The sequence below is a fragment of the Microdochium trichocladiopsis genome (genome assembly GCF_020744255.1).
Source record: "Microdochium trichocladiopsis strain MPI-CAGE-CH-0230 chromosome Unknown B0I36scaffold_5, whole genome shotgun sequence".
In the NCBI taxonomy this organism is placed as follows: Eukaryota; Fungi; Ascomycota; class Sordariomycetes; order Xylariales; family Microdochiaceae; genus Microdochium; species Microdochium trichocladiopsis.
Window position 1 is genome coordinate 1,342,114 of NW_025763548.1, and position 27,038 is coordinate 1,369,151.

General features: G+C 56.9%; 8 protein-coding genes across 8 annotated transcripts; 5 read left to right on the forward strand and 3 right to left on the reverse strand.

Moving 5' to 3' along the window:
- The first annotated feature begins 61 nt into the window (after nucleotides 1–61).
- On the forward strand, nucleotides 62–1,850 carry B0I36DRAFT_322904 (ubiquitin-conjugating enzyme E2-binding protein). The gene is made up of 2 exons (XM_046153901.1): nucleotides 62–757; nucleotides 1,186–1,850. Exons 1-2 carry the CDS (start codon nucleotides 131–133, stop codon nucleotides 1,819–1,821), a joined length of 1,263 nt encoding a protein of 420 aa, XP_046012647.1. The 5' UTR covers nucleotides 62–130; the 3' UTR covers nucleotides 1,822–1,850.
- B0I36DRAFT_322908 (ARP2/3 complex 34 kDa subunit) lies at nucleotides 1,851–3,357 on the reverse strand. Its single transcript, XM_046153902.1, has 5 exons — nucleotides 3,140–3,357; nucleotides 2,809–3,050; nucleotides 2,301–2,723; nucleotides 2,125–2,225; nucleotides 1,851–2,067 (listed from the first exon to the last, which is right to left on the reverse strand). The coding sequence occupies exons 1-5, from the start codon at nucleotides 3,199–3,201 to the stop codon at nucleotides 1,939–1,941; spliced, it is 957 nt and encodes a 318-aa protein (XP_046012648.1). The 5' UTR covers nucleotides 3,202–3,357; the 3' UTR covers nucleotides 1,851–1,938.
- Nucleotides 3,358–3,638: 281 nt separating this feature from the next.
- B0I36DRAFT_288746 (WD40 repeat-like protein) lies at nucleotides 3,639–6,806 on the forward strand. Its single transcript, XM_046151653.1, has 2 exons — nucleotides 3,639–3,723; nucleotides 3,802–6,806. The coding sequence occupies exons 1-2, from the start codon at nucleotides 3,707–3,709 to the stop codon at nucleotides 6,689–6,691; spliced, it is 2,907 nt and encodes a 968-aa protein (XP_046012649.1). The 5' UTR covers nucleotides 3,639–3,706; the 3' UTR covers nucleotides 6,692–6,806.
- Nucleotides 6,807–7,583: 777 nt separating this feature from the next.
- Nucleotides 7,584–8,877, forward strand: B0I36DRAFT_242974 (phosphotransferase enzyme family protein; the record flags this gene model as incomplete). Its single annotated transcript, XM_046149949.1, has 2 exons — nucleotides 7,584–7,682; nucleotides 7,867–8,877. The coding sequence occupies 2 exons, from the start codon at nucleotides 7,584–7,586 to the stop codon at nucleotides 8,875–8,877; spliced, it is 1,110 nt and encodes a 369-aa protein (XP_046012650.1).
- An 807-nt stretch (nucleotides 8,878–9,684) lies between these two features.
- Nucleotides 9,685–11,471, reverse strand: B0I36DRAFT_362759 (uncharacterized protein; the record flags this gene model as incomplete). Its single annotated transcript, XM_046158710.1, has 6 exons — nucleotides 9,685–9,999; nucleotides 10,066–10,291; nucleotides 10,355–10,649; nucleotides 10,699–11,076; nucleotides 11,142–11,245; nucleotides 11,305–11,471. 6 exons carry the CDS (start codon nucleotides 11,469–11,471, stop codon nucleotides 9,685–9,687), a joined length of 1,485 nt encoding a protein of 494 aa, XP_046012651.1.
- A 6,970-nt stretch (nucleotides 11,472–18,441) lies between these two features.
- Nucleotides 18,442–21,480, reverse strand: B0I36DRAFT_322915 (uncharacterized protein). The gene has a single exon (XM_046153903.1). The coding sequence runs from the start codon at nucleotides 21,286–21,288 to the stop codon at nucleotides 18,595–18,597; it is 2,694 nt and encodes an 897-aa protein (XP_046012652.1). The 5' UTR covers nucleotides 21,289–21,480; the 3' UTR covers nucleotides 18,442–18,594.
- Nucleotides 21,481–22,264: 784 nt separating this feature from the next.
- B0I36DRAFT_117104 (uncharacterized protein) lies at nucleotides 22,265–23,279 on the forward strand. Its single transcript, XM_046147976.1, has one exon. The coding sequence runs from the start codon at nucleotides 22,484–22,486 to the stop codon at nucleotides 23,126–23,128; it is 645 nt and encodes a 214-aa protein (XP_046012653.1). The 5' UTR covers nucleotides 22,265–22,483; the 3' UTR covers nucleotides 23,129–23,279.
- A 1,356-nt stretch (nucleotides 23,280–24,635) lies between these two features.
- Nucleotides 24,636–26,450, forward strand: B0I36DRAFT_349132 (uncharacterized protein; the record flags this gene model as incomplete). The annotated part of the gene is made up of 3 exons (XM_046156762.1): nucleotides 24,636–24,681; nucleotides 25,353–25,607; nucleotides 25,858–26,450. The coding sequence occupies 3 exons, from the start codon at nucleotides 24,636–24,638 to the stop codon at nucleotides 26,448–26,450; spliced, it is 894 nt and encodes a 297-aa protein (XP_046012654.1).
- Nucleotides 26,451–27,038: the final 588 nt, after the last annotated feature.

Genomic DNA, 27,038 nt, shown 5'->3' on the forward strand with positions numbered 1-27,038 from the left:
ACCGTGAGTGACCTCGTGCAGAACGCGTCTCCCGCACCCCTTCTTCGACCTGCTTCCATACAGCAGCTCCTGCTGCCAGCCATGGAGCGTATATCAACAACACAGGGAAGCAGAGGAAAGGCGCGACGGCATGGCTCAGCAGGCTGAGGCAGCATCAATGCTGCTATATGCAGAACTACTCCCGAACATCAGACAGATCTCGGTTGGCTGCCTGCTGCCTAGTCCCAGTTTGCCGCAGACCCAGATCGCGGTCTCGCCGGATGGCACAAAGCTCACAGTCCAGCACGATGGGGGAACCACTTCTCTCCAGCTACCCGGGCGTGCTCAGCCAGGCCTGAAGCCGCCTGTTCGCGAAGGTCAAACGTGCATTACCTTCAGGCTACCGGTGCCTGCGCTGGACGGAACCACTGGCGGCTTCGTCCGTCCAACCTCGGAATCACAAGCTGTGCCATGGTCAGCCACGGAGATTGCCCCGCGCTCTGCCGTGGCCTGCAGGAAGTGCGAGAGTGTGCTCGTGCAGGAGGGCACTCTCTCGACCTGGAAGGATCTCCCCAGTGAGAACTGGGCAGAGATGATGGAGTTCTGGCACTGCCACAAGCCGCACGACCACAAAAAGGATGGCGAGGATCATGGCCACGACCACCTGGCTTCCACACGAGGATACGGCGCGTCAGCAAGGATAGCGGCCCAGCCCGGACTCGGGTTCGTCGATTTGACTTCTCTCCTGATCGCGACGACTGACGTGCTCCCCAACACTGTAAGTTGTCCCCAAACTTCGCCTGTGATCTAGCGCCGTGGCGTTGTCCTCTCCTGCAACATTACCCGGGTATATAGAAGGTGAGCAAGCCAGCCCGATCTCGTTGACGGCAATCTTCAGTGGCATGCCCACCGATACTCCTACCCAACATGAAGAAATCTTGGACCAGGCAGTTCTCCGGAATTGCCACGGTCATTCATTCGTCCCGCCCTTTCCTTGACTCCCGAACCCAGGCTGCTCGGGCCTTGGGATCGGGATCGTCTTCTTTGGTCTGGTGTCGAGGGCCCGCCTCTGCGTCTTGGGGAGTTTCCGTGGATGTGGAAATCTTCACAGTATTCCAGAGGTACATCTCATCGTTAAAAATGTACTTTGCCGTAACCATGTGCGTGACTGGATGTTTTGGCTTCTATACTGACCAGAAGCCACAGTTGGTTGAGCCGCTCGGGGAGACTGAGCCAGATGAGCAGGAGCTCGAGTCGGAGAATACTCCGGTCTCAAATACCCAGACTCTGGCTACCTGCCGCTTATGCCAGTCGCGACTCGGCGTCATCACCCGCGAGACAAACTCAGTCTCATTTTTTAAGTGGCAGGTGATAATAACCACCGCCGCCGCCGCCCACAGCGCGAGGTTAGACAAAGCCAAAGTGCCAACACTATCACACTGTGTCAGCGCGATGCTCCTCGCAACACTTGGCCGCACAGGCTGCTCAAAGTCTATCCTAATGCCTATCAAGACCTCTCCCTCTACCACAACTAGCCACAAGCTTTTGCACGTCTGGCTCTTCAACGGCAACATCAAGTTCTCTTCCTCCGTTGCTGGCGAAACTGGCAGCGTCAGTGGTGGGCCTCAAGCAGCAGTAAAGGTTCTGTTCAAACTCGTCAGTGAAGCGGAGGCTGATAAGCTACTGCATGCATTGACGTCGGATACGCAGGACATCAGTCTGCCTGCAGACGCCATTGAGACCACGAGCGAGCTTTTGCAGGAGAGCAATGGGTACTTGCCTCCCAGCGAGAGAACATTCAAGGAGTGGTCTGTAGGGCTTGTTTCACGATGGGAAGAGTAGTTTGTGTAAAATGTCAAGGCATATGAGAGATATTTGAGACACGGCCAATACGTGTTTTGTGAAATGTATTTTATGCTACGTAAAGATGACGTCGGTGAAAACAGCGGCGTGTCCGTATCACGCGGTCTGCTTGAACGTGCGACCGCTGGCCGTCTTCCTCTCCTTCTCCTCGTTCTCTGGCCGCGCGCGGCGGAGCACCTGGAGGAAGTCTGCGGTTCTTCTCCGCATTCTCGAGTGGATATACGCCTAGAATGTAATGATCAGTGGCTGGAACTTGAAGAGAGTGCATCACGGAGTACTCACCTTGGAAGCCTTGATGTGGTAGTGGAAGTAATCACGGAAAGTCTGGATGTGCGAGATGACGTCGGGCATCCGTTGAGGGGTCAGATGGCGCGGGAACAGCACTGTGACGGCATGTGTCAGTTCAAATTCACCGATATTAAGCACAATGGAGTGGGTGTGCATGAAATTTTCCTCACCGAATGTGACGTATCCAATCTCTCCGTTAGTGGTGGCCTTGACGCCAGGCACGTTCTGCAGCTCGAGAGGGGGGTCGTTGCGGAAGAGCACCTGGGGCGCATTCTGGATCGCCCGCCGGCGGGCGTCGACAAACTCCTGGATGAAGACCTTGCCGAACACGCGATCCGTCTCTTCGCGGAAGATGGTGCTGAAGATAACCGTGACACGGTCGTGGCTGGCCTTGAGGAAGATGGCCTCCTCGTCGCGGTAGTGGATCGCCATGACCTCGCCGCCCTCGAGAACGCCTTGAGGTGCCTCCTCGCTTGTATACTTGGATGCCTCCTCACGGAACTTGTAGTGCTGCTGGTACGCCGCCTCGAAGGGCGCGGCCATGGTGTTGCGCTTGAGCAGCGAGATCTTGCGGATCAGCTCGTCGCGCTCCTCTGTGCGTCGGGCGGATGAAGGTCAGCTCTGTGTACGGCGCTGCTGGTCTGGGTGCTTGTCATCCAGCGCAAGGTCAAGACGTACCCTTCTCAGATGGCAGTTGCTCCAGGTCTATCAGGATTGAAAAGTTGAAGGCGTCCTCTGGTGGGACGACATATTGGCCGTACTCGCGCTGAAGGACATCCTCGGCGCCATATTGGACAAGCTCCTTGTAGCACCGAATCTGGATGGAGATGAGGATTTTGGTCTTGGACTCGGGGGTTGAGATGTGGAAAGTGACGCCGTCGAAATCGGAAACGGTCTGGTCGATATGCGCTGGCGGCGCTCTGTTCTCGTCATGCCCAGGTTAGCAGACTGAAGCGGGGGGAGGAGAGCTTCAAGGAGGCTGTGTGGGGATCGAGCGGCAGTGACGGACCCGGAGAAGGCGTTCTTGAGGATCTGCTCGATCAGAACATTCTGGTAGTCGAGTAGAAGCATTGTGAGTATGGCCGGCGCAATTGACCGACGGCGCTGTCGCTAAGTGGTGGTTGCTCGAGGTTGTGAGGTCGGTCAGCCAACCACACCATCAGTCGAGGAGAGTACGGGCCTCGTGCTGCAAGGAGGGTGACGTTGCTGCCATCAGGCAGGCTTGAACGCTTGGGAGGTGCAGCCCACTCGGTTACCTGGCAGCCTGGCCAACGGCATCGGTGCATTGAGCTCTGGTGGGGTCCTGCTAGGAACCTCCAACGCATAGTGCGATACGAGGCCATGAGCACTGTATGTGTTTGAGGCGTACCTGCGCTACTCTACTAGAGAGCACTGCCTCACAATGTGTGCGATGCACAGTGCCTATCGATTAGAAACTTTTCTGAGAGCAGGTCGCGGGTCGCCCAAAAAAGTCCCAGCGCCTGGAATCCATCCACCTAGGGCTGTCTTCTGATTCTCATGGTTACGTTGTGAATCTGTGCAGCAGTATTTGTCCCGACAGACCCAGTCCTTGGAAATGGTGAAGTCGTACCTGTAAGTGTTGGCCTGGCAGCTGCGAATCAACCTTGCATCACGCACTTGGAAACTAACTAATGTTGTCGCTGTTTCTAGCAAGTACGAGCGCTCCCAGTGCTTCGGCCTGGTCACGTCAAGCACCTCCAACATTGTCTGGACCGCCAAGGACAAGTCAAGCGGTACCAGTGCCGGTCAGGCAGTTGTCGCGGCAAACGAAGAGGTTCTGTGCTGGGACATCAAGAAGGGTGAACTGCTCAGCCGGTGGAGAGATGACAACTGCTCCTCGCAGGTAACTGCGATTGCGCAAAGCAAGACCGACCCAGACGTTTTTGCCGTAGGGCACGAGGATGGTAGCATCCGAATCTGGGATAGCAAGATTGCGACGACGATTGTAAACTTCAACGGCCACCGATCGGCCATCACACACCTCGCCTTCGATCGATCTGGCGTGCGCCTAGCAAGTGGTTCAAGAGACACCGATGTCATCATATGGGACTTGGTCGCCGAGGTCGGGCAGTTCAAGCTGCGTGGCCACAAGGATCAAATCACTGGCTTGAGCTTTATTGAGCCGCAGGAAGAGCTGTCCGAAGACGATGCTGGTCAGGCCATGGTGCTCGATGGTTCCGGCAGTGTTGCGGAGGGATACCTCCTGACCACTTCTAAGGACTCGCTCATTAAGTTGTGGGATCTGAGCTCTCGCCACTGCATAGAGACTCACATTGCACAGAGCAATGGCGAGTGCTGGGCGCTGGGTGTCTCGCCCGACTTCAGTGGCTGCGTGACGGCAGGGAATTCTGGCGAACTCAAAGTCTGGGCTCTCGACACACAAGGACTGGCAGCCTCGCACCGCCAAGTCGACATATCTTCAGGCACCCAGTACCTGCGAGAGCGCGGTACCCTGATGCGACAAGGCAAGGATAAGGCCACCGTCATTGTCTTCCACCCACGACGGGACTATTTCGCTGTTCATGGTTCAGAGAAGGCTGTTGAGATATGGCGCATTCGGACCGAGGCGGAGATCAAGAAGAGCATTGCACGCAAGAAGAAGCGAAGGAGGGAGAAGAATGCCCAGAAGAAGGACAAGAATGCCGAAGGCGAGGCGGAAGGCCAGGAGGACGATGACGAGGAGGACATCAGCAGTGCAGACATCACCGATGCCTTCGCACAACATCTCATCATTAGGACGACCGGCAAGGCGAGGTCAGTTGACTGGGCCGATAATTCTGGCAGCAAGACCATTCAACTCCTTGTCGGCACCACCAACAACCAGCTCGAGCTGTACAGCATGCCGCTCAAGGAGAGAAACTCGAGATCCAAACAGGAAGAGATGCCCGACTACACGAGGGCTCTTGCTGTTGAGCTCCCCGGCCACAGGGCCGACATTCGATCTCTGGCGCTCAGCTCGGACGACCGAATGCTGGCCTCAGCCTCAAATGGGAGTCTAAAGATCTGGAACGTGCGCACCCAGAATTGCATTCGTACCTTCGAATGTGGCTATGCTTTGTGCTGTGCGTTCTTGCCTGGAGACAAAGTCGTGGTGGTTGGCACCAAGGGGGGAGAGCTAGAGCTGTTCGACGTTGCATCTGCAGTTCTGCTCGACAGTGTTGCCGCCCACGACAATGCCATTTGGTCACTACAAGTCCACCCAGATGGCAGGTCTATGGTTTCAGGCAGTGCTGACAAGTCAGCCAAGTTCTGGAACTTCCAGATCGTGCAGGAGCAAGTCCTGGGTACTACGAGGACGACGCCAAAGCTGAAACTCGTCCAGTCGAGGACACTCAAGGTCTCTGACGACATTCTGAGTCTCAAGTACTCTCCCGATGCGAAGTACCTGGCGGTGTCTCTTCTCGACAATACCGTGAAGGTTTTCTTCGTGGACTCTCTCAAGCTCTACCTCAACTTGTATGGGCACAAGCTGCCCGTTTTGAGCATGGACATCTCATACGACAGCAAGCTGATTGTCACTTGTTCGGCGGATAAGAACATCCGGATATGGGGTCTGGATTTTGGCGATTGCCACAAGGCGCTCTTTGCCCACCAGGATAGTATCCTGCAGGTTGCGTTTGTGCCACAAAACTCGGACGGCAGCGGCCACCACTTCTTCAGTGCCAGCAAGGACAAGACGATCAAGTACTGGGATGGTGACAAGTTTGAGCAGATCCAGCGTCTCGACGGGCACCATGGGGAGATCTGGGCACTGGCAATCAGCAAGACGGGCAACTTTATTGTGTCAGCCAGTCACGACAAGAGCATCCGCGTGTGGCAGGAGACGGACGAGCAGATCTTCCTGGAGGAAGAGCGAGAGAAGGAGATTGAGGAGCTGTACGAGAGCACGTTGACGACATCGCTCGAGCAAGACCCCGATGCAGAGGATGCAAACGGCGAGGTCGGTGCGGCCGGCAAGCAGACGATTGAGACGCTGATGGCAGGAGAGCGGATATCCGAGGCGCTCGAGCTGGGCATGGCGGATCTGCACATTGTGCAGCAGTGGGAGGAGGACAAGGCCAAGAACCCGAACATTGCGCCGCCGCAGCGCAGCGTCGTCTTCATGGCCCTGGGCAACATCAGCGCCGAGGAGTACGTCATGTCGGTGCTGCAGAAAGTCAAGGCGTCGGCGCTGCACGACGCGCTGCTGGTACTGCCCTTTGCGACGGTGCCGATCCTGTTCACGTTTATCAACCTCTTTGCGCTGCGGTCGATGAACATCCCGCTGACGTGCCGGATCCTGTTCTTCATGCTCAAGACGCACCACCGGCAGATTGTGGCGAGCCGGACGATGCGGGCGATGTTGGACGGGATACGGACGAACCTGCGACGCTCGCTGAAGCGGCAGAAGGACGAGATGGGGTACAACATGGCGGCGCTCAAGGTTGTGGGCATGCAGATCCGCGACCAGAGCGTCAAGGAGTACGTGGACGAGAAGTGGGAGGAGGACGAAAGCCAGAACAACAATGTCAAGAAGCGGGCATTTGTGCAGGTGTCTTAGAGGAGCCGTCGCGAAAGCTGCAGAGGGAAGAGTCGTGAGTTCTGAGGAGCCGCACGTGTATATACTCAACTAGACTACTCTGGACATAGAATCAAGCAGTACTGTCGTTTTCCCCGTCCCGTACGCGTATCAGTAATGTGTGTTGGTGGTTCCTGATGATCCCACAACCCACACAAGTGAAGATGGAAGGTGCCAAGGCTACCCCAAATCCTCGTGGAGGTGTTGCTCAACAACCTCCCCACCCCCGCAAACCAGAGGGACCCATGCCGCGGGCCGCAGCTACTGCCCACTCCTCGGCGCCCGTATCGATAAGCGGCTATGCATTGCCGTGCCTGCCGGGGCAGGTTTGGCCTCGGCACACCTCTGGGGGTTGGGGATTGGGAGGGAGGTGCTGGGGAAACAGACAGGCAGCTCGGCCTAAACTCCACATCGAGTGCCTACCCCGGGACGGGACCTGTTTGGGGGACGCCCACGACCAGACAATCAAGTAGATGCAGATGCTACCGGCCACCGGCCTGTTCCTGTGGTGCAGTATAACATCGTGCCTCACCAGCCGCCGCACGTCGCTGCCCCTCGAGGCCGTGCCCCTGCTCCTCCGCCCCATCTCGTGCGCCCTCTACGTCGCCGCCGTCGGCATCGCTCGCAAGGCCTTTGTCGCTCTCACCACCTATTCCTCGCCTGCTGCTGCTGCCGCTGCCGCTGCCGGAGATCATCTCGGTGAGGACGACGACGACGACGACAACGACCACCTCGGCTGGTGATTTCTTTGTTCGGCCCCCACCTCGTCGCCTCGGCCGTGGCAGTCGACCGAGAGATAGATACCACCACAACTTTCTGTACACATTAGACAGACACACACACGCGACGCACGCGAAACCCACAGTCAAACAACATGGCCGGTCGCGTCAGACACCCCATCGACGTCAAGGCGCTCGAGCGCTACATTGAGCAGCATGTGCCCGAGATCAAGACGCCGCTGGACGTCAAGCAGGTAGGGGCAGGCACATTTTACACACACACACGTGCTCAACAGTCACACACAAACAACAACACTTTGCTCCTTTTCGCCATCACTCCCTCCCCGTTTTTCCCTGTATCCTCCTGGCCACCCGCTCGTACTTTTTTTTTTCTCAAAAAAAAACCCATGCTAAACATGACTCCCTCCTGATTTCCAGTTCGGCTTCGGCCAGTCCAACCCAACATACCAGCTCACCTCCCCGGACGGCCAGCGCTACGTGATGCGCAAGAAGCCGCCGGGGAAGCTCATCTCAAAGGCCGCCCACAAGGTCGAGCGCGAGTACCGCATCATCCACGCGCTCGAGCACACGGACGTGCCCGTGCCCAAGGCCTACTGCCTGTGCGAGGACGACTCGGTGGTGGGGACGCCCTTCTACATCATGGAGTTCCTGGACGGCCGCATCATCGAGGACCCGGCCATGCCCGGGCTGTCCGCGCGCGAGCGCACCGCCCTGTGGAAGGCCGCCATCGAGACCCTCGCCAGGTTCCACCGCGTCGACTTCCGCGCCGTCGGGCTCGAGGCCTACGGCAAACCCCAAGGGTTCTACAACCGCCAGCTCGCCACGTGGCGCACCATTTGCGCCGCCCAGGCCGCCGCAAAGGACACCGACACGGGCAAGCCCGTCGGCGACCTGCCGCACTTTGACGAGCTGCTGGCCTTCTTTGCCGACCCGGCCCGCCAGCCCCGCGACAAGGGCACGCTGATCCACGGCGACTACAAGATTGACAATGTCGTCTTCCACAAGACGGAGCCCCGCGTCATCGGCATCCTCGACTGGGAAATGTCCACCGTCGGCCACCCACTCAGCGACATTGCCAACATCATGGGGCCCTTCTACAACGCAAAGATGAGAGCCATGTACTCGTCCTCCCCGGCCTTCCTCGAGGGCGCAACCCCGGGCCTGCCTGACCCGGACACCATCATGAGGTGGTATGCCGACGTCGCCGGCTGGGATCCGAAACCCGAGATGAACTGGGCCCTCGCCTTTAGCACCTTCCGCCTCGGCGCCATCTGCCAGGGCATCGCCGCCCGCGTGGCCACCAGGCAGGCCAGCAGCGAGAGCGCCGTCAAGCACGCCTCGTCCATGGGACCCTTGTCTGAGTACGCATGGCAGCTTGTCCAGGACGAGCTGGACACAAAAGGAGGCGCCGCCAAGGCAAGATTATAGACAAATGGGCATATCTCAAGTTTTGAATGGCTCGAGCCAACTCTGCCAAAGTCTTCGTCGATATCATCTTGGCGCATCTCAATTATATATGACTATGGTCAATGCTGTGCTGTGAGAGCAAAATACCGCAACGACGTGACTTATCACACAGTTTTCAAAAGACTCGCTCGAGGTTAGAGCTATGACACCTATAAGCTCGCCGCTCTCAGTGTAACTGCAGAAAACGTGACCCTCGTCGTATCATTGCTATGGCATCTTGGCATGAAAACACTGTATAAATATGTTTGTCGCGCTACGAAATTATACTACGATTCCCGGAGGACCGTCCGAAGGGCCAGACCTGACTGGGAGATCCAGGGCTTTCCCAGTAGAATGCTTGTTGCGTATGAGTTGTCGCGACCACGCTCGGAAAGAATGAAAGCAAGAAAAAGAGAATGACCACAAAACAAGATAACTTGCAGCTCTGGTCGCACCTCGAGAGTGCCTAAATGTCACGACGCAGTACCATGAAAGATGAAACAAGACAAACCCGCCCTTGTCCAATGATGTTGCCTCTGAAATCAAGAGTGCACGGTGAGGAGAAGTACTCGGTACAAGCACGCTGAAATCGAATAGCAGCTGTCGTGTCGATTGCTGAGTTGCTGCAAAAACGCCGTAGACGATGGTGAAATCAAGTCGAGCCCTCTGCACCGCAGAGGGCTCATATCCACCCGCAAAAGACCCACAGGTTGGAAGCCAGAAATCTCAATACCGCCCAGCTAGGGCTTCTCACAACGATAACAGAGGCCTGCCGCTCACGAGCGACCTTTAATTTTGCCCATTCATGCTCATCTCCGGCCCGGAAATTGTGGGTGACAAAGGCGTGACGGAAGCGGTCGAGCTATGTAAGGGTCCAGTTCGAGGGGCTGAGCCATCGCGCAAGGTCGACGGCATGCCCATGGTCGTGACTGGAGGAGAGTAGTCGGTCGTGCTGGCCGTGACTGGTCGCAGCAAGTGCTCAAGTAGGTAGGGGGCGTGTTCCACGCCCGGCCCGCTCAGTGTGTGGTTCAAAGTTGGGAGACTCCCTTGGTGGCGATGGGATTGTCCATGGAAATGGAGCCGATTTGAGGCGTGGCTTTGCTGCTGAAACCGGCCAGTAAGGGTCAGCATCCAGTTTACTCATCATAGTCGGTCCATATGGCCACTTACCGTGGCATGAGGTGCGATGTTGACCAGCCCCGCGCTGTAGGATGATGGGCGGCCAATTGGCGGTGACCCACGAAGACCACCGTGCCTGGCTCGTGTCCTACGACGGGACTCGTACACGTCGGTTGGAGGCGATCGTGGGCGGCTGTTCCACGCTGAGGATCGGTAGTTGTCTGCCCGCCGCACAAATGAATCAGACGGCCCGAGAAAGCTGTCACCAGCGGGTGCTCTGCATGGGGTATGGTCAGCGTGTCACAGTTCGATCACGATTGGCGCTAGACTCGGTGCTTACCCAGGGCGGTATCGAAGTAAGGCCTGCAGTGAACCACCAGCTGTGTCTTGCAAGGGGTTGCGCGCACGGAGATGTTGTGCTCGAAGAAACTGTGTCATATTTTGGCGGTTGCCGTAGTGGAACTGTGGTTGCGAGGGCACTTTGTCCCTGCAGTACGGGCACGTGTCGTTCTCCTCGAACCATTTCTTGATGCAATGGTCTCCGAATATGTGCTTGCATTTGGGTAACCTCAACGGCACCTCGCTGATTCCCTCCGGTGTTTGCACGCCGTAATCGTTGTAGCAAATGACGCACGCTGGCATTTGTCAGTCGAAGCCTCCTGAGGATAAAGGTGACAAGCTTACTTCTCTCGTTATCAGGCAGATCAGGAATGTTGACACGCTCCAGTGCCGCCAGGGCCTTCCCAGAAGCAACGCGCCGGGAGGATAGAGCACCCCTCATGATCTGTTGTGCGCGTATGCGCTCTTCTTCCGAAGCGTGCAGATTTGGCATGCTTTCCAGCATGAGCAGAGCGTTCACGTCTGACTCGAATGGATCTAAATCTGCCTCTTCCTCGCTAGATGGCTCAGAGAGATCGGCGTTCAAGCGACTTTGAGCATGCCGTGCTCGAGCCGCCGAGTATGCTGAGGTTGGAGGATACCAGGTGCGTGGAGGCATCGCTGATCGAGGACTTCCAGAGAGACCTGAGTCTGGGTCGAGACTTGACGGCGGAGAGCCAGATCCTAATGCAAGAGGGGTCAGCAAACTCGGCGGCTCTTCAAGATTCGAAATGCAGTGCTGAAGCTACCTAGTCCTGTTTCAAAAGATCCACCTGTCCCGTTAGAGCGAGCTCTTGCGAGATTGCGTGAAGAAGGGGGCGAGGACGGATTCAGAGGCGGTGTCCTATTGGACCTACAAGCTGTATTAGATATATGTGGATTCATGAACAGGACCTTGGCGGATTCACATACGCTGGCGTCCTCTCGCCTGTTTCCATGGACGTAAAAATTGGGTTGAGATGTGCCGACGGGTCAGATGAACCCCCGGATAGCGGACGACTACGACTTCTTGGGGAAGTCTCGAACCCGCCGATAGACGGCAGGTACATGCCAGAGTATCGGTCCTGGAAGAAGGACATGGAGGCTGGGACATAATCGTCCGCGTTGCCCAGCAGACTTCCTCCCCCACCGGGTGCGTGCTGAAACGTCGGACGGTGACTGCTGGGACCCGCGAGCATCGAAGGCGGATCGTTCAGAGAACCTTGAAACCGAGGATGTGGAGGGAAGGGCTGCTGGTGCGGATTGTATTGAGGATGGATATAGGGTCCTGCCAGCCACGTTCCATAGTGGCCATGGTGGACTGGATCATAGGCGACGGCATGGTGTGGGCTCGGGTTGGCCGCACTCGACTGAGCATCATGACTGGTGGCAGCAGCCCGAAGAGCCGGACATCGCGAGCGTGGGATGTCCTGGTTTAGTGGTGGCGCAGCTGGGCGGGTTGGCGACCCTCGACTAGAGTGCATGACGAACTCCGTCGCCGCTGGATTCATGGTTGCAGGATTCATAGTCTGCGCGCTGTGCGGTTCGCTAAGAAATCGGCACGGGATGCTGCTCGTTCTCGATTCACCAGACGTTCTGCCGCCGGACAATGGTGGTTCGATATGGTCCAAAAGTTGAGTCCTAAGCCCGCAAAGACCCTCCGATATACTAATCTCCGTATGCTCTGACTACTAGCCACGGAGAAGCATCGGAGGACGACTAGGGAAGTTTTCCAGAGAGGTAGGTAATGTCCAGGTGAAGTATGCGTCTGGCAATAAAGACTAGTCGCTGTGGCGTTGATATGAGCGGTAAGCAGAGAGTGCTGATTGAGAGCTTAGCATAGCAATCGTGCGACAGTGTCAATGCGTCCGGAACAAGCCCTCTCGAGACACCGGTGCGCTGGGTAGAGAATCCGGGATAAGTTACAAGGAAATCGAGCCGGCCAGATGGTCAAATGGTCACGCGGACAGGTGCGAAATGGTTGGTCGAGGTGGGAGGGTCAACAGTCCGCCTTGGTGCTTCAAGTCCTGGTCGGTTTCGTCGCCTAGCGCTCGAAAATCTGGCAGGCAGCGGAGTGGCGATGACAACCACGTGAGATTGTGACCAAGTGGACTTTGGGCTGGCGCTGAGGCTGCTTTTGCCCGGGGCATCCGCTTGCTGCGTCCTGCGGAGCTCTTATGCAATGGGCGAGCGGGGGAAAGAAGGCAGGCTTCTTCAAGTCTGGCTGTTCCAGGGTCGTCAATCAAGGCTGATTTGCTCCAGCGAACAAAAGCATGTATGGCAGCAGCTCTCCTGGGTGCGAAACGCGGCCAGGCATACAAATAAAATACGAACGGAGAAGGTTGCCTGTGGGAGAACAATGTCGCTGTGTAAAAGCTGGTGCCAACCCTATGGAAGCAAAGGTGGTGCCCCAGCGACGGCAACGACGGCGGCGAGTGGTTGGGTCAGGTGAAGCTCCGCTGAGTTAGCGGATGTCATGAAGTACGAGAGATGCCGTAAGCCTTAGGTGATGTGTGAGTGGCAGGCCAGCATGCCGAAGCGGGCGGAGTGAAGCACGGCGAGGTGGCGGGAGAGCTGGATAGAGGACTGCTCCAGGACGAATGGATAGGGTTGGTGTTTGATCGAGTAGAGCACTGGGCGAGGTTGGTCTTCGCGGCTGCAATGGCCACTCTGGACGCAGGCGACAATGAGGAGCAAAGGGAAAGAGCAGCTGGGCATGAGGCGTAGCAGGATAAGTCACAGCAGGAGGAAGAGGGGAAGGGCGAAGGAGCTCTGGGACGGACGGACAGACAGACAATCAGACAGTCAGCGACGCAGCACGAGCCAGACGAAACAGACACCAGGTTTGGAGAGGAGGACGGCGAGACGCAGGCCGGCAGGTGGTGCACCTGCTGCGCGCTCCATGCTCGAGCGGCGGCGGGTGATACCAGCCAGACAGCCAAAACCGGAGCATCAGGCCGCTGCCCAAGATGGGCCGGCAGCATGATTGTGGACTGGCCGGGGCATGACAAGGCATCGCACGCACCTAGCGCAGGCGAGGCCGTGGCTCGAGTGCAGGAGCATGACTCTGGCGCCTGGCTAGCTAGCTGCCTGCGCAGCTGCTGGCCGATGGAGTGAGGGGTGCGAGAGCCCGGCTGGGCGGGCGTGTGCGGTTCCAAGGTTGCGACTACGCGAGGCAAGGCAACGCAAAAGGCAAAGGCGATGCGAAGACAGGACAGGCTCTAGCATAGCCCAGCATGGCGTCACAGGAGGTCGCAGGGAAGGCACAGTAGGGTGTGTGCGTGTGCGTGTGTGTGTGTCTGGCCGCTTGGTCCTGGCCATATCAGAGCACGCCCAGCCGTCGGGCAACTCGGGGCGGACAACAATATCAACATGGATGGACTCGACTGACTGCTGTCGCAGGGTTGGTTGACTAACGCTGCGAACAGGGGCACAACCAGTCGTGAGGGCTCGTCGGGGCTGGCGCCAACGAGCGGGGAGCCATGATCAAGAAGGACGGGAGCTCGTGCGGAGCAGCTTCAAACCATCATCGCCCACGAGCACACTCCGTAGGTGCATCACAAGGCACTACTCCACCGCGATGTGGGCTCTGGCGGACTCTCAGGCATGTTCGTTGGTCCGAGAGCCGTGGCGGCAGACTTGCTGGGTCGGAGAGGCTTCCAGGGATCACGACGGCCTGGGGCCAGGCAAGCCCTGTCCAGGATGGGATGGATGCGATGGCCAAGTGATGAATGAGACTTGTCTGGGTGCATTACGGACGGCGACACAGACGGCACGGCCATCACCATCCCGTCACCGCAAGGCTCCTGTCTCGCCAAAGCCATCCGTGCAGGGTCCTGCGGCAGGGAGCCACGAATCGTACTCTTGTTCACCCAGTGTCCCACGTCAGCCGTGGACGTGTACGTATGGCGTCCGCCGCGAGCCCAAACGCATCGGCTCTGAGACTGCTTCGCTTGCGCCCGCCGCCGTCGACTTGCAGACGGGGCTCGGATTGCTTGCTAGCTTGTTTGTCTAAGCTGCGGCCGGCCTCCAAGGGGGTGTGGCACAAGGCGTGCTGGGAAATCTAAAATGTGATCAGGCGCATGCTGGCACAGCACACCTGGCGAGGGGCTTTCCGAGGTTGGTGCAAGGCGCGTATAAACGCCGTCTACGGAACAGGTTGCGAGACCAAGGCTGACTGACCTTTTGCATTGGCAGTCGGAAGTGCCACCACGGTCCCGTCTCGTCCGCTCTGGACCATAGCGGGGGGGCCTTTCCGTCCTCTCCACTCCTCGCCTCCTGGCCACAGCCTGATGCTCCTGCTCTGGTGCTAGGCGAAGCCTGTCAAGATTTGCAACAAGACACGGCCGACAGTATCACCGTTGGTGTCGAATCCGGGCGAAGACAGGGTGACGGCAGCAGCACGACGCCATGTCGGCAACAGATTGACTGCGGGCCTGCTTGCTGTCTGCATTGCGTGTTTGTGTGTTGCACCGGCATGCGAGTTCCACCAGCAGCGTGCCATTTGGCCCAGTCTCACTCATGACCGTCGCCACCACGGTGGATGGGCAAGGCACGGTGATGATTGATTCGTTATGGCAGCCAAAGGTCGGTGGGAGGTGTGTTTTTTTTTTTTTTTTTTTGGCTGTGCATACGAGTCCAGCATAGGAGCGTGCGGCACGGTGTAAGCGGCAGCCACGACGGTGTGCACTCGCCAGGCGAGTGCGAACGAGGCCGGAGCGAATGCCCGAGGTCGCCGCAAGTTTGCGTCGAGTGATGATCAGCTGGGCAAGCAGACCCAGATGTGAAGTAGTCGTCCCCTCGCCTGGGCTTCTTCGGCCAAAGCGCTTTGGAGAGCTCGCAGATGGACGGACGGTCAAGCTCGATTGGTGCCTTTGACGTCAACGCTAGCGAGCTGGACGGGCTTCATGGCTGGTAGCACAGAGACATTTCCAGCCATGGCGGCCGATCCCCGGCACGACGGCCTAGCAGTGGCCAGGATTGCACATCTGGCTGTGAAACTGGAAAGCCAGGGAGGCCTGAGTCAACCCGATACAGACATGCATCCATGGAAGTTGTTCGCTCGCGGTCGCACCTGCCCGCTTAACTGGCGAGGCTCCTGCGCCCGCTCCCGCTCCCTGCCCACTTGCTGTTCAGTTCAAAGCACCCCGACGCAATGATGAGGTCGCGTCCCTTCGGGCCAGAACCATGAGCACGCAACAGCAACAGCAGCTACAAACCCGGCATCGGAAGGGCAGAGCAATTGGCCAGTTCTCTTTCGGGCCAGTCCCTTGCAAGACGAAAGGCGAGCGAGCACGAGCTGACCGCCAGACGTGGCTCTCCCACGCAGCAGTGATCCCTGGAGGTACCATCATCGTCCACGTGGATAGGCGGCGCCGTCGTGCCCAGCTCCACACGGCGGGATCAGCAGGCGGTGGCATCGTCATGGCTGCGATTCGTGGTCAAAAAAGTCCCACCTCTCTCCCACTGATAAGGCCTCCTCGTGCCTCAGCCCAGCCAAAAGTCGACATCCCCGCCCGCTCGCTCGGCAGCCAAGACACGCTACGTCGTCACCTGGCGTCGTGGATATAGGCTTGCCAGACATTCAGAAGTCAAAGCTGGATTTGATCCGTTCAGACTTTGAATATCGCAAAGGTTGATTGCCGGAAATGGGCGGAGCAATGGCCACGATTGCAGACCGCTGGGGACGAGGGTCTGCTTCGGCAACCCCCACTACAGTTCTATGTAGCTCTCGGTGACGGCCCCTCGAGCTCAGAGTATCCCGAGGTGTACATCCCACTGCCCTCAATAGCCAACCAGGCCCTGCAGCACACCACCCTAGAATCGGTGTTGTGCATACAGTGAGTGGGCAGTCTGTGGTCGGCAACCTCTACTATAGTACTTCGCCGACTCCAAAGCAAAGATCTGCATCAGTTTTTCATCTGTCTGCGCATGCCCCTCGTTCTAACTGGGAAGTCCATTTTTCGGTGCAAGACGTGCATGTCGTAGGCTCTTTCCTTCGAGTTTTCCTTGGTTGGCGACAAGTATTGCCCTCTGATTGCGCTGATTCGCTCGTTGTGTATGATCTTCTCAGGGGTACCCTGGCGCAAGCCTGAGCTTTGGCAGTTCTTCACGGTTTACCGTGGGTTCCTAGGTGATTGGTACCAATATGGGCATCATAGATTGTGCTGGTCGCCTGCCTGAGGCATTAGTCAATATCTGCCAGGCAGGTATCATGTCGGGGCTGTCCTTCTTGGAACAAAAAACATGTAGCATTGTCGGAATCTCTCGACAGCGGAATGTCTCTCTCGTCAGCCATACGCGGTTTCATTATCACTATGCAATGGGCCGTGCTCAAAGAACAACTCGGAAGGCTCCGCTGCTCATTGGACCACGCCTCGCCAAAAATCCCACACTGTTCAACTGTACTGACAGTACATCCACGTTTGAGTGCCCATGCCGCCTCGTCACACTATGACTACTTTCCAGCGGTTCTGCTTGCTGCGTGGGGCAACTCACTTTGTTCAGCTTCCGAGGTCACCAACCAGGTTTCGTTTCACGTTGAATGGATTCTGGTCAATGGGCCAGGCGCCGATCTTTACACGAGCTGCGAGTTGGACAGTGTCCACGAACATAGGCACAGAGTCAATAGACCAGTTGTTGGGTTGTGCCGCGTGTCACCAATTAGTGACGTTTAGAAAGCTCCCCGCTCGTGTGCCGCAGGCCAAGTCCTGAGTGAGTAAAGTATGCAAGATTGCATTGCCTCGGCACAAAGAACCTAGCAGCTGGTTCCTGGGGGGAAAGCTCAACCGGTTTTGTTTCTTGATGTTCCACACAAGTGTGGCGTCTGCGTGTGCAGGTGTGCCCAGAAATCCAGAGTAGTCCGTCTCCAGCAGCAAGCCGCTGTCTTCAGCCACGTAGTGATGTGTGTTGTGAGAATTCTGACACGCACCGGGTCTACTTCTTCGTTACCATCTGGTCAGAAGATGCAGCATGCACATGCCGCCACTTCCAATACAGTCCCCTTGCACGGTGTACTCTTGCATGGAAAGATGAATATCAACGACACCGCTATCACGAAGGGAATAGTCGACGGAGAGTACAGACACCCACAACCGCGACCATAATTTCAAATTACCCTAGAATGGCTATCCTTTTTCATACTGCTTTCCTACATTGGTGATTGTCTGTGTGGTATATGCCGCGCATGAGTGAAGGGCACGATCAGATCCTCGTCTCCACGCTATATCTAGTACATGGAAGGATGCTCTCAGCACACGAGGTGATCTAACATAAACACTTGCTTGATCCGGAACAGGATTGAAATCGCCCAGAGCGCGCGCTGCCTGCCTTGCCATGACTGCGTACGCTATGCGTTACCTAGAGCAACAAAACTGGCCTGCCGTCGCCACACAGACTCCGAATAAGCGATCTGTTGCAATAAGGCTGGCGATGATGATGATGATGGTGGCAGCAATTGCAACATCGACAATCGACAATCGATTTGCCTTTTCAAGGACGATGGAATGCGCTTGCGTGTCTGCAAAACGCAAAATGCAGAAACCAATCTACCTACCACGCTCTGACAGACGGCAACAAATCCTCGAGACGCCACGTGAACTGTTGTTTCTACTACAAGCGTGCAACCAGCACGTCGTGCCGCGCGAAGTCGCCTCTCCAGAATTGAGCTATGTATCTCCAGCTTTTGACATAGGTACATGCCAACGCCGGCTGCCTGTTTTCTACTCCACGTACTGTCCTGCTTCTCTTCCTCTCGTGCAACGTATGCAAGGAAACCAAAACAGCGATTCACCAGGCTGTCGGGCAAGCTCACTTCTTGATGAATTGGAGCACAGAAAAACGAATATTGAATGGCGTACATTTCACGCCGCGGTCGCCGTCAGAGTCTAGGGCTTGTTGAGGCTGGAGAAAGGAAATAACGGAATGGGGAGGCAGTCCTGAGACCCTGCACAGAAGCATGTATTGAGACGCACGCTTGGAAGACGACAGGATAGGTACCCTTCAGAAATATATCCAGTCACGTTCATATAGTTACGAGTCCCCTTCCGCAGTTGTATCGCGTTGAAAAATGCACGCAGGAATTGACAGTACTGGCTGATAGAAGTGTCGAGGTTAAGATGCTAGCATTATTGAATAGTTCCCGAGTGAACTGAGCGATGTCATCGTCGCCCAATATGTCTCTCTTACACTTGTCTCTAGCAAGATTATGGCATAGCTGGCCCATCACTTCTTCACCAGCTTGTACTTGCCGCCCACGAGCTCGAGTTCGCCGTCCGCAACCTTCTCCGCCAAAAACTCTTGCAGCTCCTCGTTGCTCCAAGGAAAGCCGTCCGCGATGAGCATCTTCATCATCATGGCGATCTGGCCCAGCGGCATTACAGCGCTTGAGTTGGTCAACATACCCACGATGAACTGCCAGTACACCTGCCGCTGCTGCTTTTCCTTCTCGCTCATGCCGGCCGTCTTGGCAGGCTTGCGGGGTGACGCAGACGCCGCAGCAGCATGCGCCGTTGACAACTCGCTGCCCTCTTGTTGTTGCTGCTGCTCCTGGGCGTCGGGTAGCTGCTCAATTACTGTGTACTGATCGCCAACCTTGGCGAGGACCTGCTGACGCTGCCAGAACTCGAGCGCCGCAGTGAGCAAGTCTTCGTCCATTTCCAGCCTCATCCACAGATCATCAAATGACCAACTAGCCTGGCCCTCGTCGCTGAAGGCATGGATCACCACAGCCTCGTATGTATGGACAACTTTACGGATTGTGCGATCCTCAAGCTCGAGCTCAACCGTGGCCTGCCCTAGGTGATTCAGCCACTTCACTTTCCGAGAAGGCTTAAGGTGTGAGAAGATATCCTCGTATGTCTTCTGCATGTTCAACACCCGCGACGGTAGTGCAAATCGTTCCTCGCCCATGTCCGGCCAGAACAGCCGCGAGAGAATTCTCGCGCGTATGGACCAGTCGTGTGCGACCCGCGCGGACTGGCTCTGGGCAGCCTTTTGAATAACGGCGTTCAGTCGTCTGGAATCTTGTATGTCTTTGATCATGACATCGCAGGCCTGCAAGGAAGGCTCGCCAAACCGTTTCTTCAACAGCTCGAGCACTTCAACCTCTTGCTCAAATCCGGTTTGGTCCGATAGCAGCCGTTGGCCGATAATGGTCTGGAACTCCTTGATGAAGACTTCGGGTGATCCGACTGCTCCGATAAGTGTCCCGATCACATCTTCGGATCTGCGCCGTTTGTAATTGAGGCCAGCGTCCACAGGGGGCGGGACCCAGTTCAAGTCATCCCACTCCTCGTCTTGACGTTCTGACTGATACTGACTGGGGTCGTGCAGAAGCTCAACAAGCTCCACAAGCTTGTTTTGCCGTGTCTCCTCGTCAAGTTCCCTTGGGTTCGAGAGAAGCCCAGTCACAATGATGCGGACAGTATCTTCTCGCGTGCATAAGTACAGTTGCAAAGGGTAGGCAACCCGATCCAAAAGAACTCGTGAGTGGTCGAGCTTGTGAAACGCTCTGATCATGGCGATGTATGTCCGCAAAATTTCTAGAGTTGATCGACCTGGGTGCAGCAAGCGTTGTTCGAGAGCGCCCGAGAAGGCCTGAGTGAGCTGCAATCGCCTCCCGGGTGTCGTCACGGAGAACCGGAGGTCCTCAATACCGCCGCTGCTCTCCGGCCAGTTGAGAATCATGTCGAACAGCTCTTGGATGCGTAGCGCAGCGAGTCGCCCGACGGCAATGTCTTTCCACTTCTCTACTTCTGTCCATGACACGTGAATGGAGTCCAATTTACTTGTGACTTCCACGGCAAGTCTCGAATACTCATTCTCAATCCAGTCTGCAAGTTTGCTTATGCTTGCCGGCGGAAGTAGGCTCTGAAATGATGGTCTCGGCACCATGTCAACGTCGACCTCGGCACACCACTTGCCGGCAAACGACTCGTGCACATAGATAACCATCATATCATTGAGCAGCTCCGCGAACACGGTCTGAAAGCGTTCGCCTGCCAAGCCCACTTGGCACAGCGAGTCAATGAGCTGATGTATCTGTACCCGAGAGCGAGCCGGGTCTGGACCTTTTGAACCTTGTAAACCTTGTGATCTTGTTTTCAAACCAAGAACCACCCTCATCAACTGGCTAAGTACCGTCTTCAAGGCAGCGAGGAGAGAGCTGGACATGGAATTGCCAACAATGGCATGCAGATCGCCATTGAACTTGCGAAGCGCCCGGTCGGCAGCATCCGGGTGCAGACCCCTTGCTACCAACGTCAAACCATAGAGATATTGCCGCTGCGCAGCTTCCAGGGTTCTGATGCTGCCGAGCAGGACCTGTGTCTGATCTGTGTAGCCATTGCAGACTTCCAAGAGAGGCAAGACATGGTTCACATAATGGTGGCGAACCTGCTGGGTGTGCCAGTCAATGATGTTCTCTGTAGAGTTGGCAAGCGGCAGTCGCGTGGCTGGCTGTAGAACGTCCTGGAGGGCGTCCTCGAAACCGCCATCACCATCAATGTCCTGAGAAGCCGCTGGGATTGTGCCGAACGAGTCCTCGGCTGTGACTGAGGGTGGAAGGGCAATGCATGAGGTGACACGATGCCAAGACCTGTCGTACCGTGTCTGATGGTGGGCGTGAGGATTCTCCGGTGATGTGGGTGGTAGGCCTTGCTGCTGTTGCTGTGGGAGGCGACTGCGAGAAGGGGTCTGGACCTCAGCAGCTGGCCCGGTCTCCTGGCTGTTCCATGCCGAGCTCTGTGGTGGCAGCATCCCAAAGGATTGACCCTGAGCGAGAGCCGCGACAGCAGGCGTCGAGTGGGGGGTAGGCTGAGAGATGATTTCGGCCGGGAACACTGCCTGAATGGCACGGCGTTGCCGGCTGTTCCATCTTGGCCGCACCTGTGCCGATCCAGCTGTGCTCATCATCATCGTCGCGATGGCCGAGTCGGCGTCTTCTCTTCACGCTACCATGGCGGCCTTGCCCCGTTGTCTCCTGCGAGGCAAGATACAGGACAGGCCCAATGTGCTGCAACACGTCTCGTGGCTGTCCAAATGCACGGAGCTAGTGGCGATCGCTTGTCGTTGTTGTTATGGTGCTATCACGCGCCTTGTCGTTCAAGGCTCGTTCGTTTGTGGTGGGGCGCCCACTAGCAATCGACAATCGAGTGGACGAGCGTGTCTCCAAGCCTACACGCGTGCTTAGGTCATCCAGGCTGGAGGAGCATGCCAAGCGCCCCACCCACATCGTCAACCAGGCTGAGCACCCTCCATCCTGCATCACATCCCCGACATTCATGGATCTTCTTAGCCATATTTGAAAGTCACCGGGCCAGCGACTTGACATGGCTGCCCCTGTTGCAGTGATATCAACACGGTACCTCGGAGGTACATTACGGCAGACCACTGGTTTCGACTTGCACGCATGAGGCCAACGCTCGTCTGACCATACGTGCGCCATCCCAGCACAGCAAGCGACCGTCAGTCAGTCACATCTACTGCTGCTTGCTGTTTGGCCATCGCTTTGTTGCCGGCCGTCGCAGCAGAAGGTGAACGGCCTCGGTATCCCCCATCCTCGTGCCTGACCTAAGGTGAATGTCGGGCATCGGATCTGGACGCCCGCACAGATCTCAACCCCTGCCGCCACGCATTCGAACAGAGCCGTGCCAGCAATATGTGAGCAGACCGCTTCCATAATTGCAAGGCACCCTGGACACTATCGCTTAACTGGCGCTACAGAGCCAATCATGACCCAATGCCTGAGACGCGGCATCATGAGCTTGACTGGCAAGCAACCTTGGAAGACCGCTTTCTTGCCAGGACGAAACCCCTCCTGCTAGCGCGCCTGCTTGTAGCATCACAAGGTTGCATACAGCACCACCTCGTAGCTTGGCACCGTAACACTTGCTCGCGCAAACCGTAATACCCCACGTCTTTGACTGTTGATACGCCCTCAAGCAAGCAATACTCCCAAGTCGGCAGCTGACGCCTCCGAAGAGCGTGGGATGAAGCCATTCACAACGAGCCCACTTGTGGCCGGACAGCAGTCAGCCCCAGCGATAGGCTCTTGACCGGTCTTTGAGCTTTGGACAGCGTGTTGCGCACTTGCAGACACTGCTAAGCGACCATGTGCCACGTAGGACTACCCGATGGTCCCTCGATATCACAGACTTGCGACATGGGGTCCCTGATGGGGTCCCTGATGGACGCACTCGACTCTTCCAGCACCAGCCAGCTTAACAGGGCGTCAACACTGCCATATTGGAGCCTCGACCCTGCACGCATCAACATCAGGCTGGTCAGCATGATACCCGGGGAGGCAATCGGCGCGCGGATCAAGTGCAGAGACTCTGCGCAGCGCAACGAGAGGAAAACGGCGGCCCCCTATACCGAACTTCCGATGTCTAGACTCACGACCCTGGACAACTGGTGCATTGCAGGTACCCTCGCTGTGCAGGGTCCTATCCTGAGCCAGCGCCGCCTGGCATTCTCGGCAAGTCAGCTGGCCCGCCGACAAGCTTTCGACTGGCACCTCGCCTGCCCCGAGCACCTTCCTCTTTGTATGAGAAGGGCCGATGTACATCAGCAGGGTTTGCTGGAATTCAAACCCTCCGCCTCCGGTCCTCTCGAATCCTGGGTACGCGGTTTCACGTTCGATAGAGAACACGGAGAGGACGTCCGTCTGATGGCCGCAGCATTGCCCACTGTGTGCCCTGGAACAAGTTCTGGACCTTGCCGTGCTGGAATTGCCCAAATATCATCGACCCACTGAGGGTGTCTGAATCCCTGTTATCTGTTGCCTTGCGGACGGGTCACGCCGCCTTTTGCCACCAAAATCTGCGCACGGTCATCAGGGAACGACATTTGAAGGCTCTAAGGGTTGAGGCCGGATATCTCCTGTATGATGGCATGGTGCCTGCCTGTGCAGCTGCATATCCGACTGGTTCGAAGTGCGCATTGCAACGGCTAAGTCAAGTTGACGCTCTTTCAGGGCCAGGGGTCCACAGAGAAAGTTTGCTGCAGAACATGTGGGGAACACCCGGTTCCCGTTGCTCTGTAGTTGGTCTTACGCGATGCTTTCCGACAAGCAGCCTCCTCTCATGCATCGCCAAATCGGGCAGTCTGCCAACACGGCAAGACTTTGGATCAGGCTAGCTGCTGCTCCTCTTTGCAAGGCCTCTTACCCATTAGGCAGTTTTGCCTGCCTCGTCCATCAACAGGTCAGAGATACATGCACTTCTTGCATGGGCTTGATCTAACTGTTTGCTCCACAGCTATTTTCGCGAGGAAAGAATTCTCGACAATCGCGGAGCCAGCCGTGCGAGCGTGGCCCTGGCTTCCCGCTCTTCGTTAGCCTTCCAGGGAGTCTTGGGGGACCCAAAAGGCTACAAGGATACGTGAGGCGGATAAGCAGCTCAGAATGGCATGTTTAAACGCATCATGAACCACTCCGGACATGGCCACGCTTGCAGGATGGTTTTTAGGGGGGCATTCAACTCTGGTTGGTCTATTGTGGACGGTTCCGTGCATCACTAATCACCACAAATCTTCCAGGGTCAAGCTGCAAGTTCACTGTGTTCAAAGCCACACCTTGACGGACCTGTAAGCGCATAGTGTAACTTTTCTGTCAGCATTCTCGCAGCAATAGTCGTTCCGGGGAGCCAGGTAAGCCCGGATGGGAAACAGCGGGCTTCCCCAGCATGCCAATGAAGCTGACTTTGTCAGCTATGGTTACATGTGGGGTCTCCTTGCGGTCATCCCCATGCATCTGTCACTGCATCAACCAGGCGCTTTCATGGAGCAGAACTTGCAATGACAAGTAGTCAGGTAGGCCCCGTCGTGCTTGTGTTGCGCAAGCCCCACGTGCACCGCAACCTTGTCCTGGCTAATGCCACGCCTCGGTCGCTCAGGATCTTAAGTGCCCCCAAAATCCAGCGGAGCATGTCCTCAGCAAACAAACAGTGGCTTGACGGCCTGCGCTCGAATCGTGCTCGCTGGGTACCTGAATCTGGTCCACAGCGCTCGTCCTCGCTGCCGCTCGCTCGGAGCCGTGCCCATGGCCCGGGTGGATAAGACTTTGGTAGCTCTCCAACACTAGGACAGGGGTAGTGCGCCCATCGTTGGGAGCCCATGCCAGATTAGATCGTATGGGCAGGCAGGCAGCCCATCGCCGTAAGAACAAAAGAGAACATGTTCGTCTCGCAGCTATCATGACCTAGAGACAAGCATTCTGCGCGGGTTGGGTGTCCATTCTGTCATACGATTACAAGCAGTTAACAATGCGTGAATTGCCTGCGGCTAATCAGATGCCGGCATGCAGCACAGGTAAGACCCGCAGGCTGTGGTGAGAAAGTGATAGACCCTTGACCGTCATACAGGCATCCATCTGTGCGATCGCGGCTACTTCCGCTCTCACCAAGATTGGCTGCCGAGCCCGCCGGGTCAGCGATAATGGCAGCCAGGAAAGCTTCAAGAGTTGTGTTCCCACAATCAATCGCGAAGTGCTCACGGTGTTGCGCTGTAACTTGGAATAACATGACACTGGAAAAGGACCAAGCAAGCTCGGACGACCAATGCTAAGGCTCTACCAGTGCCCACCGTCGCTGTCCTGGGCACGCGTCTGGCCTGTGCATGCTTCGGGTCGTATCCAATCGAGTCCTTGAACGCTGGGCAGGGGTCCGGGGCTGGACGGATGTTGCCTAGTACAAGAATGTACACCTGTGCAAAGGGTCCCGGGTCTGTCAGCTGCGGCTAGAGCTGGCACCGCCCTGTTTCCCCAGCTCGAGACAAAGCGCCCATGCAAACCATCACCATCCTACAGCTACGCGCACCCGCTTTGGGATTTCAGGGCCCCCGCATTGGATGAACCTACTCGAGATTGTTGCATCTCCATCATATCGGGAGGTTGAGAGAAAATCGGCATGTGCTGTTGCTACGCACAAGCACCAGGTTTGCATGATTCAATACGACGGAGCGCTAACGCGTTTGATTGGTAGCCTCAATGGTGGAACCGAGTCGAGCGGGTATCGTCAAATCGTGGAGAGTCAAGGCTAAGGTCGTTCTTCACGGTTCGAACAGCCTCGAGGACACCATCTGCAATACTGAAGCACTGGTACCCGGTAGCAAAACAGTGAAGCGGCCCCTGCTGTCATATGTGGGCAAACGACGCAGATTACTGGACTCGACCGCCCTATCGGTGTCTTCAACCCCCGGAATGATATCAACAAGGCCAATCTGTCTGGGAAAAGTTGGTATGAGCGAATGCATTCGAACGGTTCGGCTGAGTCTGGCGGTGATTGGACGGAGAGACAGAACATCTCTGAATGGAGCATAGCCGCCTGAGGGGCAGACCTCGAACCCGCGATGCAGAGGCCGAGGTCCCTGCGCGGCGGTCAGGGGTGGGAAGACCGAAGGGGAGAAGGAGGAGAAGGAGGAGGAGGAGGAGTAGCGTGGTTACAGAAAGAGCATCCTTCACGATGCAGGTAACATGGCATCGGCCAGTCGGGCGTGGCGTTCCTGGCGGTGGCGCCTGCGGTGGCTCGACGACTTCCTGGAATGCCATCCGACAAGTGCATGGGCGGTCGCGATTTCCCAGGATTCCCATCGTGCAACACATCACTCGCAGCACGCCCTGTGCAGCCAGACTTGCCCTTTCACACTCTCTGCCTCACGGCGACAACCCCTCGAGCCCCTCACCGTCCATCCAGGGTCGTTTCTCAGGGTTCTCAGGGCTCTCAGGGCCCGTCTGCCATCGCCAGCGCCGCCAGATAACGTTGAATCCTTCCGCCACCCGCCCGCCTGCAGGGACAGCATCGAAAACCTCCGCCTATCGCTGTGCCATGCTCGGTCTCCAGAAGCTGACACCGGCGCCACCGGTGCCCGCCTCGCCCACGGCAGCAGCGATGCCCACCATCTATGAGGAGGCCGCAGCTTCCGTGATGCGTTCCGGATGTGCAACCAGCATATGCCCTGACCCATCCAAGGCCAACCACGTGGGATCGCAACCTCTGGAGACCGCCGCTCCTGATGCTGCGGCCGCACGGCACACACACGCTCCTACATCCAGCCTGTCTCTCGCCTCACACCGTAGCTGAAGAGAGACCATGAGCCCAGATTGGCGAGTCGGCGGTCTAACCTGATGTCCAGACAGTCCTGAACTTCTGGGCAGACTCAGAGCCTAGCGACAACTCTCGAATCCATACGACGCAATGGCAAGTCAATGCTATTGCACTTGGAGGTAAACCAGGTTGGGGCCAACACTACGAAGTAGTGATTGGCCAGGCCACCTCCTCAATTACGGTTCTCAGCGCGGCGTCGGAACAGCCTGCCATCCCGTGCCCTCCCCTGCTCACTCAGCCCGCCCTCCTTCCAGCCTGCCCAGCGTGGTATCAGTCAGCTCTGTCCTTCCACCAACCACCAGTTTCGGACTCGAGTTCGTTCCCGGCGGTGGGGCTCCAGGCAATACCCAGCAAGATCGGTTCCGCGAGTGGGGGCCCTCGCAACTGAGGCCTAGTTAGTGCCCGCATTCTTCACGATCTGCCTGCCAGCACTGCACATTGAGAACTGCAGCTGCCTTTTCGTTTACCAAGCCAGTGCTGCAGCTGGCAAAAGCGCCAGCTCAAGGCGCACTATTAAGATAGCGTTCACCGGACCTTTTCCATTTCTGGCTACAATCTTGACGG

Excerpts from the sequence above, each read along its gene's own strand:
- B0I36DRAFT_322904 (XM_046153901.1), top strand. The coding sequence starts at position 131 with ATGGCTCAGCAGGCTGAGGCAGCATCAATGCTGCTATATGCAGAACTA. Across the intron at positions 758-1,185 it reads CTGACGTGCTCCCCAACACT|TTGGTTGAGCCGCTCGGGGA; the intron begins GTAAGTTGTCCC and ends CAGAAGCCACAG.
- B0I36DRAFT_322908 (XM_046153902.1), bottom strand. The coding sequence starts at position 3,201 with ATGCTTCTACTCGACTACCAGAATGTTCTGATCGAGCAGATCCTCAAG. Across the intron at positions 2,724-2,808 it reads GCAACTGCCATCTGAGAAGG|AGGAGCGCGACGAGCTGATC; the intron begins GTACGTCTTGAC and ends CCCGACGCACAG. Across the intron at positions 2,226-2,300 it reads GATTGGATACGTCACATTCG|TGCTGTTCCCGCGCCATCTG; the intron begins GTGAGGAAAATT and ends ATGCCGTCACAG.
- B0I36DRAFT_322915 (XM_046153903.1), bottom strand. The coding sequence starts at position 21,288 with ATGATGATGAGCACAGCTGGATCGGCACAGGTGCGGCCAAGATGGAAC.
- B0I36DRAFT_117104 (XM_046147976.1), top strand. The coding sequence starts at position 22,484 with ATGTGCCACGTAGGACTACCCGATGGTCCCTCGATATCACAGACTTGC.